Consider the following 13,477-nt stretch of genomic DNA (forward strand, 5'->3'; position numbering starts at 1 on the left):
AAAGACTTATGGGAATGAGTGTTTGCGCAGGCGCAACTAGTTCACCGAATTGACTTCTGGTTCCTGTAGTTCCTGTAAACAGCCGCCAGCGGTTCGAAGTCCAGAGAACTCTGGGCAGCTGTCGGGGGCGGCATCCCAGGTCTTGGTCGTTTCTGAGGCCCTAGCCCCTCGTTTTGGCAGCCGGAACACCCCTTCATCCCGTTTCCTTTTGCCTTGATCCGCAGCCCCTAGGATGGATCCTACGCCCGACCCTATAGTTGGCCTGGCCTGGGCTTTGGCTTCGGCTGTCCCGCCCCGGGGCTACAGCCCGGTGAGTGAGCGAATGGAGCCCGGCCTGGCCTGGCCGCGGTATCCCTGCGCCTTATTCCTACTCCTCCGGCTTCAGTGTCCCTCTGCCTGTCCACCCTCGCCTCAGTGTTATCGTGCTTCCCCCACCCTCCAGTGCTTCCTCTGGCCTCAGTTTTCCTGTTCCTTCCCTTTTCCCTGCCCCCTTGCCCCATGTCCCCGTCTCCCCCTCACTTCACCTTGCTATCCTCTCTTGGTTCCCTCATTTGCGCCCCCCACCCCAGCTTTTCCTTCCCTCTAGTATTCTTTTGTCTGGTCCTCGGGTCCCCTGCCCTTTGCGTCTCTGTTCTCACTCATTCCACCTCCTCCACCCTCAGTGCCGGTCCCTCTGAGTTCCACCCTACCCCTGAACTCCACCCCTCCCATTCCTGATCTCCTACCCTTGGCGCCTTCAGCCTCAGTGTCCTTAATCTCACCCAGCCCCTCTGGCCCTGATGTGACAGTCTTTGCCTTGCCCCTCTGGACTCTTGGGCTTGTCCAAGTCTGACTCCAGAGCCTACAGGCCTCGGTATTCTTGTCCAACGCAGGAAGTGGGGAGATGGTGATATCTGGGGCCTGTGGCATTGGAAGACAAAAGTCCTTTGGCTAGTAAGGGGAGAGGGTATAGAAGCCCAGAGAAGGGTTAGGGCCAGGTCTTGGGCCACCGGTGCTCCTCCCCGCCATACTCCATGTCAGTGGCCTGCTTTGTCTGACCCCCAGATCACAAGCACAGTGGAGGGGACACCTGCCAACTTCGGAAAGGGATTTGCACAGAAATCTGGCTACTTCCTGTGCCTCAGTACTGGGGAAACTGGAACTGGCAGCAGCGGCAGCAGTGAGGTAAGGAATAATAACAGCATGGTCTCCTGTTCCCCTAACACTTTGAAGTTTACAGTCTGCTTTCCCCACAGCAGTCATGGGTGGGTAATAGAGCCATTATCCTCATTTGTAAAATGAGAAATTAGAGAGGTGAAGTGATTTGTCTAAAACATGTATGTCCTAACTCCTACTCCACAGCATTCAGCATAGCTCCAGAGCTGTTGGTGACAGATACTGATACAAGGACATACCTCTTCATCCCTGTGGCAACCTGTGTCCCTTTGTCTCAGGCCATGCATGGTCTTTTGTAGGTCCAAGTTGCCAAGGTCCCATTGCTGTCGTGCCCCTTGACTTTCCTCCCTCAGACTGCCCTTTGTCCTGTGCCTCTTCCGTCTGCTCTCTTTCTCCACCTAAATTTGCCCAGGGTGCCAGTAATTGTGTATTACTGCTGCGCCCCCCTCCAGTTTCCCCCACAGAGCAGTTGTGGGTACTCCCCTACCTGGGCTGGCTGATTCTGGCTCTTTCTGCAGCTGTGGTGACCATTACCCCCTTCCTCTCTGCTTCCCTCACAGACCCTCCCAGAAAATGTGGTCACAGATATCCAGATCCTAAATGAGAAAACACCTCTTCCAATGGGCTTCACCTATGTCAGCGAGTTCCTAGATGCCAGTACGGTCATTCTCTTTCCTAGGTGGGGTGTGTGTGTGTGTGTGTGTGTGTGTGTGCGTGTGCATGCATGTGCGCGCACAAACTCATACTTGTGGTATGTTTAGTGACAGCTGTATTGTACATCCTGAATCCTAGTCCCATCCATGGATGGGAAGGTAGGCACTACGACTAGTGAGGGTTTCAGTTGATATAGTGGAAAGAGATATGGACCTCTGTTCTCCTTCCCCCCCTGCCCAGAGGCATCAGTGTCAAAAAAGAAACGGGTCTGCATGAAGCTGGTCCCCCTTGGAGTGGCTGATACGGCTGTCGTTGATGTCCAACTGAGTGGCAAGAGCAGAGTGGTGCCAGGATACATGCGTATTGGGTAGAGAGCTGCCCCTGAAGCCCCTGTCCACTCCAGCTTGCCCTGGCTAACGTGATCCCATATACACAACCCTCTGACCCCACTGGCCCTCCTCATATATAGAGACACCTGATCCTTTAACCATTTCCATATGTGTGTGTGCCCCACCCCCTCACCATCATGTCCTAGGAGTTAGCGAACCCTCACCCACAGTCCCCAGGGAGTGATCTTCCTTGGGTACAACATTTCCTTATAAAACATGTCTTACCCTCTAGGGAAATAGGTGGCTTTGCACTTTGGTGTAAGAAAGGTAAAATCTCCAAGCCCCTTCCTAAGCCTCGGAGCATCAGCTTGGAGATGAGAGGCCTCTCTCTGGATAAGTCCAGGTGAGACCGGCAAGAGGTGGGGAGGCAACCAAGACCTGGGCTGGAGGGGAGATTCAGGGGTGACCTCCCTTGCTAGTCTACATAGGCATGGGTTGTGTCATCCCACAGTGACGGCTCAGAGAAGCTATCTCCATTGAGCTCAAGACAAGGAACCATAAGGAGGAGTGATTCCATCTATGAGGCGTCTAGTCTATATGGCATCTCAGGTAAACTGAACTCTGCATTCTTACTCGACTTTAAAGGAGCAGAGAAAAGATAGGAATATTGAGGCACTGGGAAGAACAGGGTCTGGATAGAAGGAGAATTGACAAGGTCTGGAAGAAAAAAGCCTCAGACTGAGAAAAACCAGAGTTCTAGTCAGTTCTGGTGCTTGCCAACTTTGTAACACTCCCCTCCCCCATGGTGCACCAGTTTCCCCGTCTATAAAAAGACAGGTTTAGCCTAGAAAAGATCTTGGGTCTTTTCCACCACTAGCATCCTCTGGTTCCCATGCCAGCCCTCAGTTTCCTCAGGGGAATGGGAGAGTAGCTCTGGTTTTCATCCCATTACCCTTCAACTCATTGGTAATCTTTCTTGTCAGCCATGGATGGGGTTCCTTTCATCCTGCACCCCAAGTTTGAAGGCAAAGACAATGGTCCAACGGTGAGTAGTCCCCCAGGAGTGAAGCAAGCTACTTGTTTGCATTTATTATTCATCAATAAGTGCTGATACCTCACATGAACATATAGCACTTGACGGTTTTTAAAGTATTTTCCTCACAACAGTATATGCTGATGAGCACTCATGCTAAGACACTTCCTTTGCCCCAACTTTACATTAAAACCTTCCATCCCATGAAGCAGACACCAGCACTATTGTCAGAACCCCACCTTTCCCTTTGTCCTGAGGTGCCTCACCAGACCCTTTCCCCACCCCCCAGCCATATGATCCCAGGCCCTTTCCCCAGCTCCCATAAAACAGCACTTCCTCCCATAGATCCTTGAAGGTCACTGGGGGTGGGAGACAGGGTGGATGCAGAGGATGTCAGGGAGGTTATGAGAGGTATAGCAGAGAGTTGGGGACTCTGGGGTCGGTTGGGAGGCTTTGAAGGATAGACCTGGGCCTGAGTACTGGGAGAGGGGGTGAGGGATATTGCGGCAAAGTCACTGGAGGCATGGGGCAGCCACACCCCTAGTTCTGGGGTTGCTGAGCTCCAGCATTTATAATTCATACCAAAGAGCCTGGGTACGGTTTTGAGGGTTTGGGGGTCCTCTGGGGTTGACTCTCCTCTGGCCCTTCCTGCAGGGCTCCTCTGCTTTTGCAGACCTGACCATCAAATCTCTGGCTGACATCGAGGAGGAGGTAGGTCCTTTGGTCCTCTGTCTCATAGTGATGTCTGCAAGGTTAGCTCCCCACTCCCTGAACCCCCCCCTCCCTCCCCCCCCCAGCCCCTGCAGGTCTGCTGTGGGAGGTGGGAGCCAAGGTTAGATTTGTCGTGCCCATGGCTCATGAAGCTGCCCCACCTCTCATTCTGTCTGTCGTTCCAGTACAACTATGGCTTTGTGGTGGAGAGGACAGCGGCGGCCCGCCTGCCTCCCAGTGTCTGCTAGCTCCCAGTAGAAGAGGGATCAGCCTTCAGGATTCTGGGATGGCACAGCCAGTGCATTGCTGACCACAGTGCCTTTCTTCTTCTTCCTCTTGCCCTCCTTGCCCCTTGGGTGACACTACATTCCATGGTCCCTTCGGACATCTGGAAGCCTGCAGCCTGTCTCAGAATCTCTGGGACAGGCAGCTCAGCCCCTAACAGGAGCTTGAAAGTTTGCCACTAATAGTGCCTGGTGAAGGTGTGGGGAGAGAAGGGGTCTTAAGCTACTCTGCCAAGTGAGAGATTATGCTCTAGCAAGGGTGTCTCCAAGGGTTCCCTGCCCCATCAGGCCTTGAGTTGATATGTCTCTGGGCAGGCAGGGAACAAAATGTGTGCCTTGGACTTTTTTCCCCTGGTGATAAGCCTGCAGGACTGGCTCAATTTGCTCTTAGCAATAAAGACTTCTCCTTGATCCCATTGTTTCCTATCTTTGATAGTGGACTGCCCTCCCGCTTCACACCCCACAATGGGGAGAGAGCAGAGCTTCTCCTTCTGGCCCTCTCTCACAAGAGAAGATTGGGCCAAATGAGGAGCAAAGAGTAGAAGTCAGAAAGAGGCAGCAACTTTAGGCTTGATGTAAGGAAGGGCTTCCTGAAAATTAGAGCTCTCCCCAGCTGGGAGGGGCTGGGCTCTCCTTTGGAGGAGGGCCTCAGAGGCTACAAAGTCCCTTAGTAGGTAAGTCCATTGTTGAGGAGATTCTGGTTTGGGTCAGGGTTGAAATACATCGTCACCAAGGTCCCTTGCAGCTCTGAGATTCTGTTCCCCGTAGCCTCATACTCTTCATTCCTCTAGTGTCTAGCTCATCTTGGAAGGGCCACACAGTTGGGGTGACCGCTAGAGGGAATAGAATGTAGAGGGGTCTGGGCAACTCTGGCAGCTGGTGCCTCATACAGAATTGTTAAAGGTTGATGTTGGAGCATCCAGCCCTCAGCCCCTGAAGCTTCAGGGGTATCTCCCCAGAAAGAGTCCTGTCCCTCCAGGGACCAGGTTCTCCAGTCTGAAGGAGAGCATGTGGGACATCAGGCAGGAACAAGGGAGCATGGTCCCTGAGATTTCAGGGTTCATGCACAAGACTGATCCACTGCTTGGACCTCAGTTCAGTGTCTTTTCTGCCTCTCTGCTTTTGCAAGTCTTTGTGGGGACCCAAACATCTAGGAGTCAGAGGGCCACTTCCTATAGCTTTGGCACCTTCCAGCCAGGGCCCCTTTTCTGAGCCTACTCAGCAGGTTCAGAACAGTGCCCCACCCCCAGTGTCCTCCTCTCTTTCACCATCTTGTGAGTTGGATCTTCTCCAAGTCTCCTTCTCAATCTTGTATTTGAGACGGCGGATGGGGTCAGTGAGGCTTCTGGGTGCCACATCATCAAAGTCTTCGGCTGCTAGGAAGTTTCGGTCTATGACCTCAGAGGCCTCCTGCCAGTTCCAGAAGCAGGCAGGCCCAAGTCGGCCAATTTCCTCCACAGCATCCTGGGTGACCACCTCGCCACTAGGCTTTAGCACAACTACCGTGGGGACGTGGTCGACAGCAAACATCCGCCCAAGGTCCCTGTGAGCAAGTCAGTGAGAGGCCTCTGTGTTCAGGGGTTGAGATAGGATGGGGCTAGAAGACTAGACTACAACACAAGCCCTTCTCCTCTCTCTTGGAACAGGGTCCTGGGACCGGGAGGAAGGGCCCTTTTCCTCTTTCCTCTTAGAGAAGAGAGCTGCTACTTGTGGAGGGGGAAGGACAGGACCTCTGGGTCCCAAAGGTGGGAAGGGAGCATAGCCCCTATGGAATGTCTCTTAGGAGGTGGTCGGTAGGGCAGTGCAGGGAAGAGGCTGGACTGGCCCTAGGTTACTAGGCCGTAAATAGCTGTGCTCAGCTGTGGGCCATGATGGTTCCCCTCGGCCCAGTGGTATAAATCGTTAAATGTTGGTCTCTTCTGTCCCCCTGCCTACCTTGATCAAAGGCCTAATTCTGCCAGCCTCACTTCAGAAAACCTCTACCTCCCTGGGCCTTCTCCTGGGGGCCCCAGGGCTCAGGCCATAAAGGAACATGGGGCAGGCAGTGTTGGTGGGGGTAGGGCTCACTGCAGAAAGGCTCTGTGACCTGCCCCGGCTCGGAGTTCTTACCTGGCTCTCCCTCCCCTAGCAAGGGCCCCCAGGTCGGCTTACCTTTTCAGCTCATCCTGGAATGGCAGAAACAACCACTTCCTGGGCATGTCCCTGAGGAATGTGTCTTGTTGCTCCTCAGTCTGGTCCTGGGAGATGTAGACCAGGGCAATCTGGGAGGATCTGTTTACGTAGAACTCGTCTGTGAGCTTCATAAAGAAGTCTTTGAGAATGGGGGCAAAGGCCTGGCATTGAGGGCACTCCCCAGCCCCAAAATACAGCAGCAGCACCCTGTTGTCCAGCCGGTGACTCAGCTCCTGCTCTGTGTCCACCTCATCCCCCTCACTGTTGTTCCTTATCAACACTTTGCCGGTGAAGAGCGAGGACATGCCTGCCCTTCCTGGCTCCCTGGATCAGCTCTGAGTCAGGCCCGATCGAATTACTGCCAAAGAAGCTTCTGGGTAAAAGTGATGAGGGTCATCTGAGGTGATTTTTCAAGAGTTTGGTGGGGGCCCTGCTAGGAATAGAACGGCTTTGGGGGGTTAAGTCCTCTTCAGGGTTAATCTCCCTAAACCTCTGACCTCTTTCTCACCTTTTCTGAGCCCTAGCTAAGTGAGGGCAGAAAAGACTGCCCTCAGGGAGCTGGGAACTAGAGGGAAGAGGGACTCATGGGAAAGGGATGGGTCACCAGCGCCGGACTGAATTTCTCCTCCTGTTCACTAGTGAGCACCCTAGTTTGGGCTCTTCATCTTCCTCCAGTGAACCCTATTTTCTCAGACCCACTTCTGACTGTCTCTTTTGGGGCTCCCCAGACCTGGGTCAACCTTGCTAAGCCTCTGTCAAAGTCCTTGTCCTTTAGAAAGCAGTCTCTGATTCAGTGGTATAAAAGGGTAGAGCAGCCCACCAACCCCACAGAACCAAAGTCCTGATCATTAAAATGTTAGCTTTTCAATTCAATCCAACGTGATTCATCAAACATTTGCTGAGCCCCTAGTATGGGCAAGGCCCTGATGAGACTACACATCTAAAGGTGAAAAGGGTGTCCTCTACCTTCAGCAGCCTACTATCTAATTGAGGGGATACGCCTTGGACCCAAAGAAGTGTGGTCCAGGGTAGTATGCAGTGAGGTAAAGGAGAGTGAGGCAAGGCACTATGACAATTTGGAGGAAGGAGCAATGCAGGTACCGGGAAGCCGGCTCTTAAAGGAAAAAGGGGAGATACTTAACAGAAGTAGACAAGGGGGACTCTGTTCCAAGCATGGGGGATGGAATGAATAAAGTGATAGAAACAGGATACAGAGAAAGAGTCCAGTTTAGCCACAATAGAGTGTGTGAAGGCTAGATGTTGAGGTTGGAGCCAGATTATGGAAGCCCTTGAATTCCAGGATTGGGAATTTAAACTCCTGAGAGTCCCTGCAGATCCTTTGAGTAGATGTCACATGATCATGAGGTACGCCAGGAAGATTAATGGGCATCAGAGTGGAAGATGAATGGGAGAAAGGAAGCAGGAAGATGATTTTAATAAGTGATTATGCTAGGTTAGTTAAGAAGAGACAAAGGCCTACAGGGCTTGGGGGAGAAGGGGCATAGTAGAAAGGATTAGATGCCAGAGACAATTATAGAAGCAACAATGTCAAGACCTGGCAACACATTAGATGTGTAGAGTGTATGACAAGAGAAGATCCTGAAATAGTTCCAAGGTTAGGAACCCAAGTTGGAAGACTGAGAAAATGGTGAAGCCATCAGTATTAAATATAGAAGTTAGAAGAAAGAACAGGATCCATTCAGAATCACAGAATTTGAGACTTGGAATGGGCATTGCTGACCATCTAGTGCAACCCATGCATGAAAGGAATCCCTCCTAGAACATATATGATAAGGCTCTACTTGAAAACCTCCAAGGAGTGAGGATGAGCCCACTAAAAAGCAGCCCACTCCACTTCAGGCTGGTTCTAATTATTACAAAGTTTGGCCTGATGTGAAACCTACATTTGTCTCTTTGCAACCTTTACATATTGCTCCTTGTTCAGCCCTCTGACGCCAAATAGAATAAGTCTAGTGACAGCCCTACAGTGGTTCTATGTACTTGGAGCCTTTTCTAAGCTAAACATACCCAGTTTCTTCAACTGATCATTAAAATATGTGGATTCAAGACCCTTTGTCCTATCAACTTATCAATGACTTTATAAAACTGTGGTACCCAGAATGGAACATAATGCTGGAGCATTATGACATACCAGAGTGGCATGTTGGATTGACCCTGGGCCTGGTGTCATGAAAAACCTAAATTAAAATCCAATCTCTGACACTTCCTAGCTGTGTGACCCTGGACAAGTCACTTAATCTATTTCCTCCTCTGTAAAATGGAGGTAACAATAGCACCTACCTCCCAGGATTGTTATGGGGATCAAATAAAATAATATTTGTAAGGCACTTAGCACAGTATTGGGCACATAGTAGGTACTATATAAATGGTAGCTCTTATAATCATCATTAGTATTAATTTTTTTTTTGTTTTTTTTTTTTGTTTGTTTGTTTTTAGTGAGGCAATTGGGGTTAGGTGACTTGCCCAGGGTCACACAGCTAGTAAGTGTTAAGTGTCTGAGGCCGGATTTGAACTCAGGTACTCCTGACTCCAGGACCGGTGCTCTATCCACTGCGCCATCTAGCTGCCCCATCATTATTAGTATTAATTACTATTATTATTAGATGAGGTCTGAAGCTATAACTCTCAAAGTGCAGCCCAAGGTGCTACCACATCACACTGCTGACTCCACTGAGCTTACAATCCACCAACACCCCTAGGTCTTTTTCAAATAAACTGCTGCCTATCCATGGCTTGTCATTGCATAGTGGTGAGGTCAATATTTTGTTTTCATGTGTTGGACTTGACCATTATCCCCACTGAATTTCATCTTATTAGATTCAACCCAATCTTCCCAAGATGTTTCTGGATCCTGATTCTGTCATCCAGTGTTTGCTTTCCTCCAGTACCATGTCAATTGCAATTTTGGTAAACATTCCATCTAATCTTTTAACATTGATTAAAATATTAAACAGCTGAGGGCCAGTCACAGATCTCTGGAGGATTCTACCAGAGACCTTCAGAAACCTTAACACTAAACCAGAGGCAGCTAGGTGGTGCAGTGAATAAAGCACTGGCCCTGGATTCAGGAGGACCTGAGTTCAAATCCAGCCTCAGACACTTGACACTTACTAGCTGTGTGACCCTGGGCAAGTCACTTAGCTCTCATTACCCTGCAAACACACACACACACACACACACACACACTAAACCATCACAAACTATTCTGAGTATAGTCATCTAGTCAGCCCTGAATCCATCTAACTATTCTCATCCTAGTACACATTTTCCCATAAGAATAAAAGGATATTTCTCAAAAACTTTAAAATCCCGACAAACTATATCCCCAGCATCTACCAAACCCATCCATTTAGTTATCCTATCAAAAAAGGAAATGAGGTTGAGCTGGCATGACCTGCTCTTGAAGCTGTGCTGGCTGGCTCACTGTAATCATAGCTTCCCCTTGTAGATGTTCATCAATTAGCTTCTTCCTGATCTGTCCTAGAAATTTCCCAGGAATTGAAGCCAAGCTCACTAGCCTCTAGTTGGCAGAAGGCTCTCCTTTGTTTTTTTAAAGTAAGGGCAGTTATCCTTTTCCTGTCATGATGAGCTTCTCCCGTTTTCCACAATCTTTCAAATGTCCCTGGCAGTAGCATTAGAATTTGAGAAACTCATAGGACTCTCCAAAATGGGAAAGTATCTCTCATGCAGTTGGAAATAGAGACTGGATGTCTAGGGTGAGATTGGGGATAGAAAGATAATCAGTTGTGTATATGTGATAACTAAAGTTATGAGAGGCTCAGAGGAAGGAAAGAGGGTCTAGGATGGAATCTTGGGAGGATGAGGAGGCAGCAAAGAAAATGGAAGCCCTCTTTGGGGGGCTGGGGCTGGGTCTTTTTTATCCATTGAGGGCTATGTCCTTGTACACAGTGAGGGATGCCTAGCCTATCACCTCCCTTGGGCTAAGTGTGGTCTGTCACACTATTAATAGAACCAGGGGAGGAGGCTTAGACCAGCAGAAAATTCCTAGAGCTGAAGTGTGGAACCAAATTCTTTGGTTTTGAGCCTTTGGGAAATCTGTAGAGAACTAGCCTGGCTGTGCTGGGAAGGTGAAGAGTGAAGAGAGAGGAAAGAACCTAAGGTGAAAGGGACCTTAGAGATTATCCAATCCAACTTCTTTATCTTATAGTTGAGGTACCTGAGACCCAGAGAGGTGAATGACTTGCCCAAGGTCACATAGGTAGTATCAGATCTAGGAATCAAACATGGGTCCTCTGATGCCAAATCTAGCATCCTTTCCCCTGCTCCTTTAGGCTTCTCCAAAAGAGCAATCAATCAACAGGCATACTATGTACCATGCACTCTGCTAGGTGCAGGGATTACAAAGACAAAGTAAGTAAACAATCCCTGCTCTTAACTACAAAAACCTTCCTTTCATCCTTATCCATGTTATGCCCACTGTGAACGTCCCCCAAAACTCCATCCTGAGCCCTCTTTTCTCTCTACACTCATATTTGGTGATCTCTTTATCTCCCATGCATTCAGTTATTATCTCTATGCTAGTGATTCCCAGATTGGCATATCTCATCCTACTTCCTTTCCTGAGCTTTAGACTCTTGCCTACTGGAACTTCTGAATTAGATGTCCCATGTGACACCTCACATTCAACATGTGCAAAACTAAACTCATCTTTCCCCCCAAACCCCAGGTGCGACAAGTCTAAAACTAAGCTCATCATTCCCCCAAAGCCCACCTCTCTCTCGCAAACTTCCACTGTTCTCCTAGTCACCTAGGTTCCTTAGCCTTGGTGTGATTTTTGTTTCATTCCTTCGTCTCAGTCTGTACACCCAATCATTTGCTAGGTTGTGTCATTTTTACCTCCACAACATCTTTTACACACTGTAAGTCTCTCTACTCATACAACCACCACAACCATTATCTCTCATCTAGATTATTATAATAACATTTTGTTTTGTTTTGTTTTGTTTTTGCAGGGCAATGGGGGTTAAGTGACTTGCCCAGGGTCACACAGCTAGTAAGTGTCAAGTATCTGAGGCTGGATTTGAACCCAGGTACTCCTGAATCCAGGGCTGGTGCTTTATCCACTTCGTACCTAGCTGACCCTATAATAACATTTTAATTGGTCTTCCAGCCTCAAGTCTCTTCCTACTCCAATTTATCTTTCACACAGTTGCCAAGATGATTTCCCAGACTGTAGGTCTGACCATTTCACCTCCCCTTGGCCTCCCACCCCATCCCCCACAGGCATCCAAACTCCTATGTCTCCCTATTAGCTCTGGCATCAAGTATAAACTCGTTTGGCATTTAAAGCTCTTCATGACCCAGCCCTATATAATTTGTGCAGTCTTCATACCCATTACTTCCATTCACACCCTAGATGTTCTGGCCATACCGGTTTGCTTCCTATTCCTCACCCAGGATATTTCATCTGCCATTGGAGATGGAGTGCTCCATTTGGAGAAGGGAAGACCTGAAATCAAATCCTACCATATGTATTTTCTGGGTATTCCTAGGCAAATTAACCTCGGAACCTCAGTTTCTTCATCTATAAAATGAAAGGGTTGTATCCGATGGCCTCTAAGACCTCTTCCAACTCTAAATTCATGCCTTTACATTAAGCCCTTGCCCAGAAGGCTTTCTCTCTCAGAATCCCTGGCTTCCTTCAAGACAACCTAAACAGGGGGCAGCTAGATGGCGCAGTGGATAAAGTGCCAGCCCTGGATTCAGGAGGACCTGAGTTCAAATCTGACCTTGGATACTTGACACTTACTAGCTGTGTGACCCTGAGCAAGTCACTTAACCCCCATTGCCTTGCCAAAAAAAAGACAACCTAAACATCTCCTGCAGGATGCCTTTCCTGGTTCCCCTAAATGCGAGCACCTTCTACTTTAAGGCTACCTTTCATCTAGTTCCTATCTTATACATATCCATTAATATGTGTGTTGATCTGCCCATTAGAATGTAAACACTTTGGATAGAGCACTGGCCCTGGATTCAGGAGGACCTGAGTTCAAATCCAGCCTCAGACACTTGACACTTACTAGCTGTGTGACCCTGGGCAAGTCACTTAACCCCAATTGCCTCACCAAAACAACAAAAAAAAGAAGAATGTAAACACTTTGAGGGCAGGTACTTTTTTTTTTGTCTTTGTATCAGTGCTTAGCACACCACCTGGCATATAGTAAGGGTTTAATAAGTGCTCGTTGATTGGTTGATTTATCTCAAGGTCCTTACATTCTGTTGGGGGAAAAACATGTACATATATAAGTATAAAAAGAAAAAAATGCATGCAGCATACATACAAGATAAGTCAGATGGTGGTGAGGGCTGGTGCTGACAGTTGGGGGCATCTGGAAGAGGATACCTGTAGGGATTCTGTGAAGGGTATTAAGAACGATGGATTCATAGTCATAAGATCTGGGTTCAGATCCTAGTCTGTCACCGCTTCTGTGGCCTTGGGCACATCTCTGGGATATAAATTGAGTTTTTTGGAGTAGGTGATCTCTAAGGTCCTTTCTGGCTCTAAATCTGTCAATGAAAGAGCACTACAATTTCAAGCCGCCAGGAGGGGCTGTTGGGCGAGGCATCTTCCAGGTTCAGTTCAACATTGTAGGGGGGAGGAGGGGAAGGGGGGCGAACAGTGCAACAGTTTCCATCTATTTTCCCCACCCCACCCTCCCTCAAGCTGAGCTGCCCACACTCAAGGGACCAATGAGAGGCTATAGAGTGTGTGCCTGTCAGCCCCCTTCTCCAAAGGGCACTGGACCAAGGCCAAGGCTGCCTCCCCCCACGAGAGGGAAACTGGGGGAAAGGTCATAGAGCTTGTTTGAAAACAAGCATCTAAAGGATAAGGGCGGAGCGGGGGGCGGGGGCAGGGGCAGGGACGGGTTGGGGGAGAAGAAAGTGGGGATCAGCGCAAAGAACTTGAAATTGTGGAGTGAAAGCTGGGAAGGGACCTCCCAGAGCGTCTGTGACTCACCCAGGCCAGGCAGCACCCGGAGCTGGGGCCGGTGCTACGGCCAAGCCGTAGGTGAGCCCCTTCATATCCCAAGTAGAACATCTGAGGAGCTGCTTGAAGGGGTCTTGAGATGACCCGGCTATAGAAAGAGCAGCATCTG

The 13,477-nt window shown here is 49.2% G+C and overlaps 2 protein-coding genes across 3 annotated transcripts; one reads left to right on the forward strand and one right to left on the reverse strand.

Moving 5' to 3' along the window:
- The first annotated feature begins 170 nt into the window (after window positions 1-170).
- MVB12A (multivesicular body subunit 12A) lies at window positions 171-4,577 on the forward strand. Its single transcript, XM_044003125.1, has 9 exons — window positions 171-310; window positions 1,045-1,164; window positions 1,716-1,812; window positions 2,050-2,176; window positions 2,431-2,541; window positions 2,650-2,747; window positions 3,122-3,183; window positions 3,826-3,882; window positions 4,068-4,577. Exons 1-9 carry the CDS (start codon window positions 233-235, stop codon window positions 4,128-4,130), a joined length of 813 nt encoding a protein of 270 aa, XP_043859060.1. The 5' UTR covers window positions 171-232; the 3' UTR covers window positions 4,131-4,577.
- On the reverse strand, window positions 4,567-13,463 carry NXNL1 (nucleoredoxin like 1). Of its 2 annotated transcripts, none has more exons than XM_044003135.1 (3): window positions 13,339-13,463; window positions 6,318-6,708; window positions 4,567-5,709 (listed from the first exon to the last, which is right to left on the reverse strand). In XM_044003135.1, the coding sequence occupies exons 2-3, from the start codon at window positions 6,641-6,643 to the stop codon at window positions 5,394-5,396; spliced, it is 642 nt and encodes a 213-aa protein (XP_043859070.1). In that variant the 5' UTR covers window positions 6,644-6,708; window positions 13,339-13,463; the 3' UTR covers window positions 4,567-5,393. The 2 variants fall into 2 exon arrangements, with proteins under 2 accessions (XP_043859070.1, XP_043859073.1); XM_044003138.1 differs by having other exon boundaries at window positions 6,318-6,711; window positions 13,339-13,460.
- Between the last annotated feature and the right edge of the window lie 14 nt (window positions 13,464-13,477).

Source organism: Dromiciops gliroides, chromosome 1 (genome assembly GCF_019393635.1).
Source record: "Dromiciops gliroides isolate mDroGli1 chromosome 1, mDroGli1.pri, whole genome shotgun sequence".
In the NCBI taxonomy this organism is placed as follows: domain Eukaryota; kingdom Metazoa; phylum Chordata; class Mammalia; order Microbiotheria; family Microbiotheriidae; genus Dromiciops; species Dromiciops gliroides.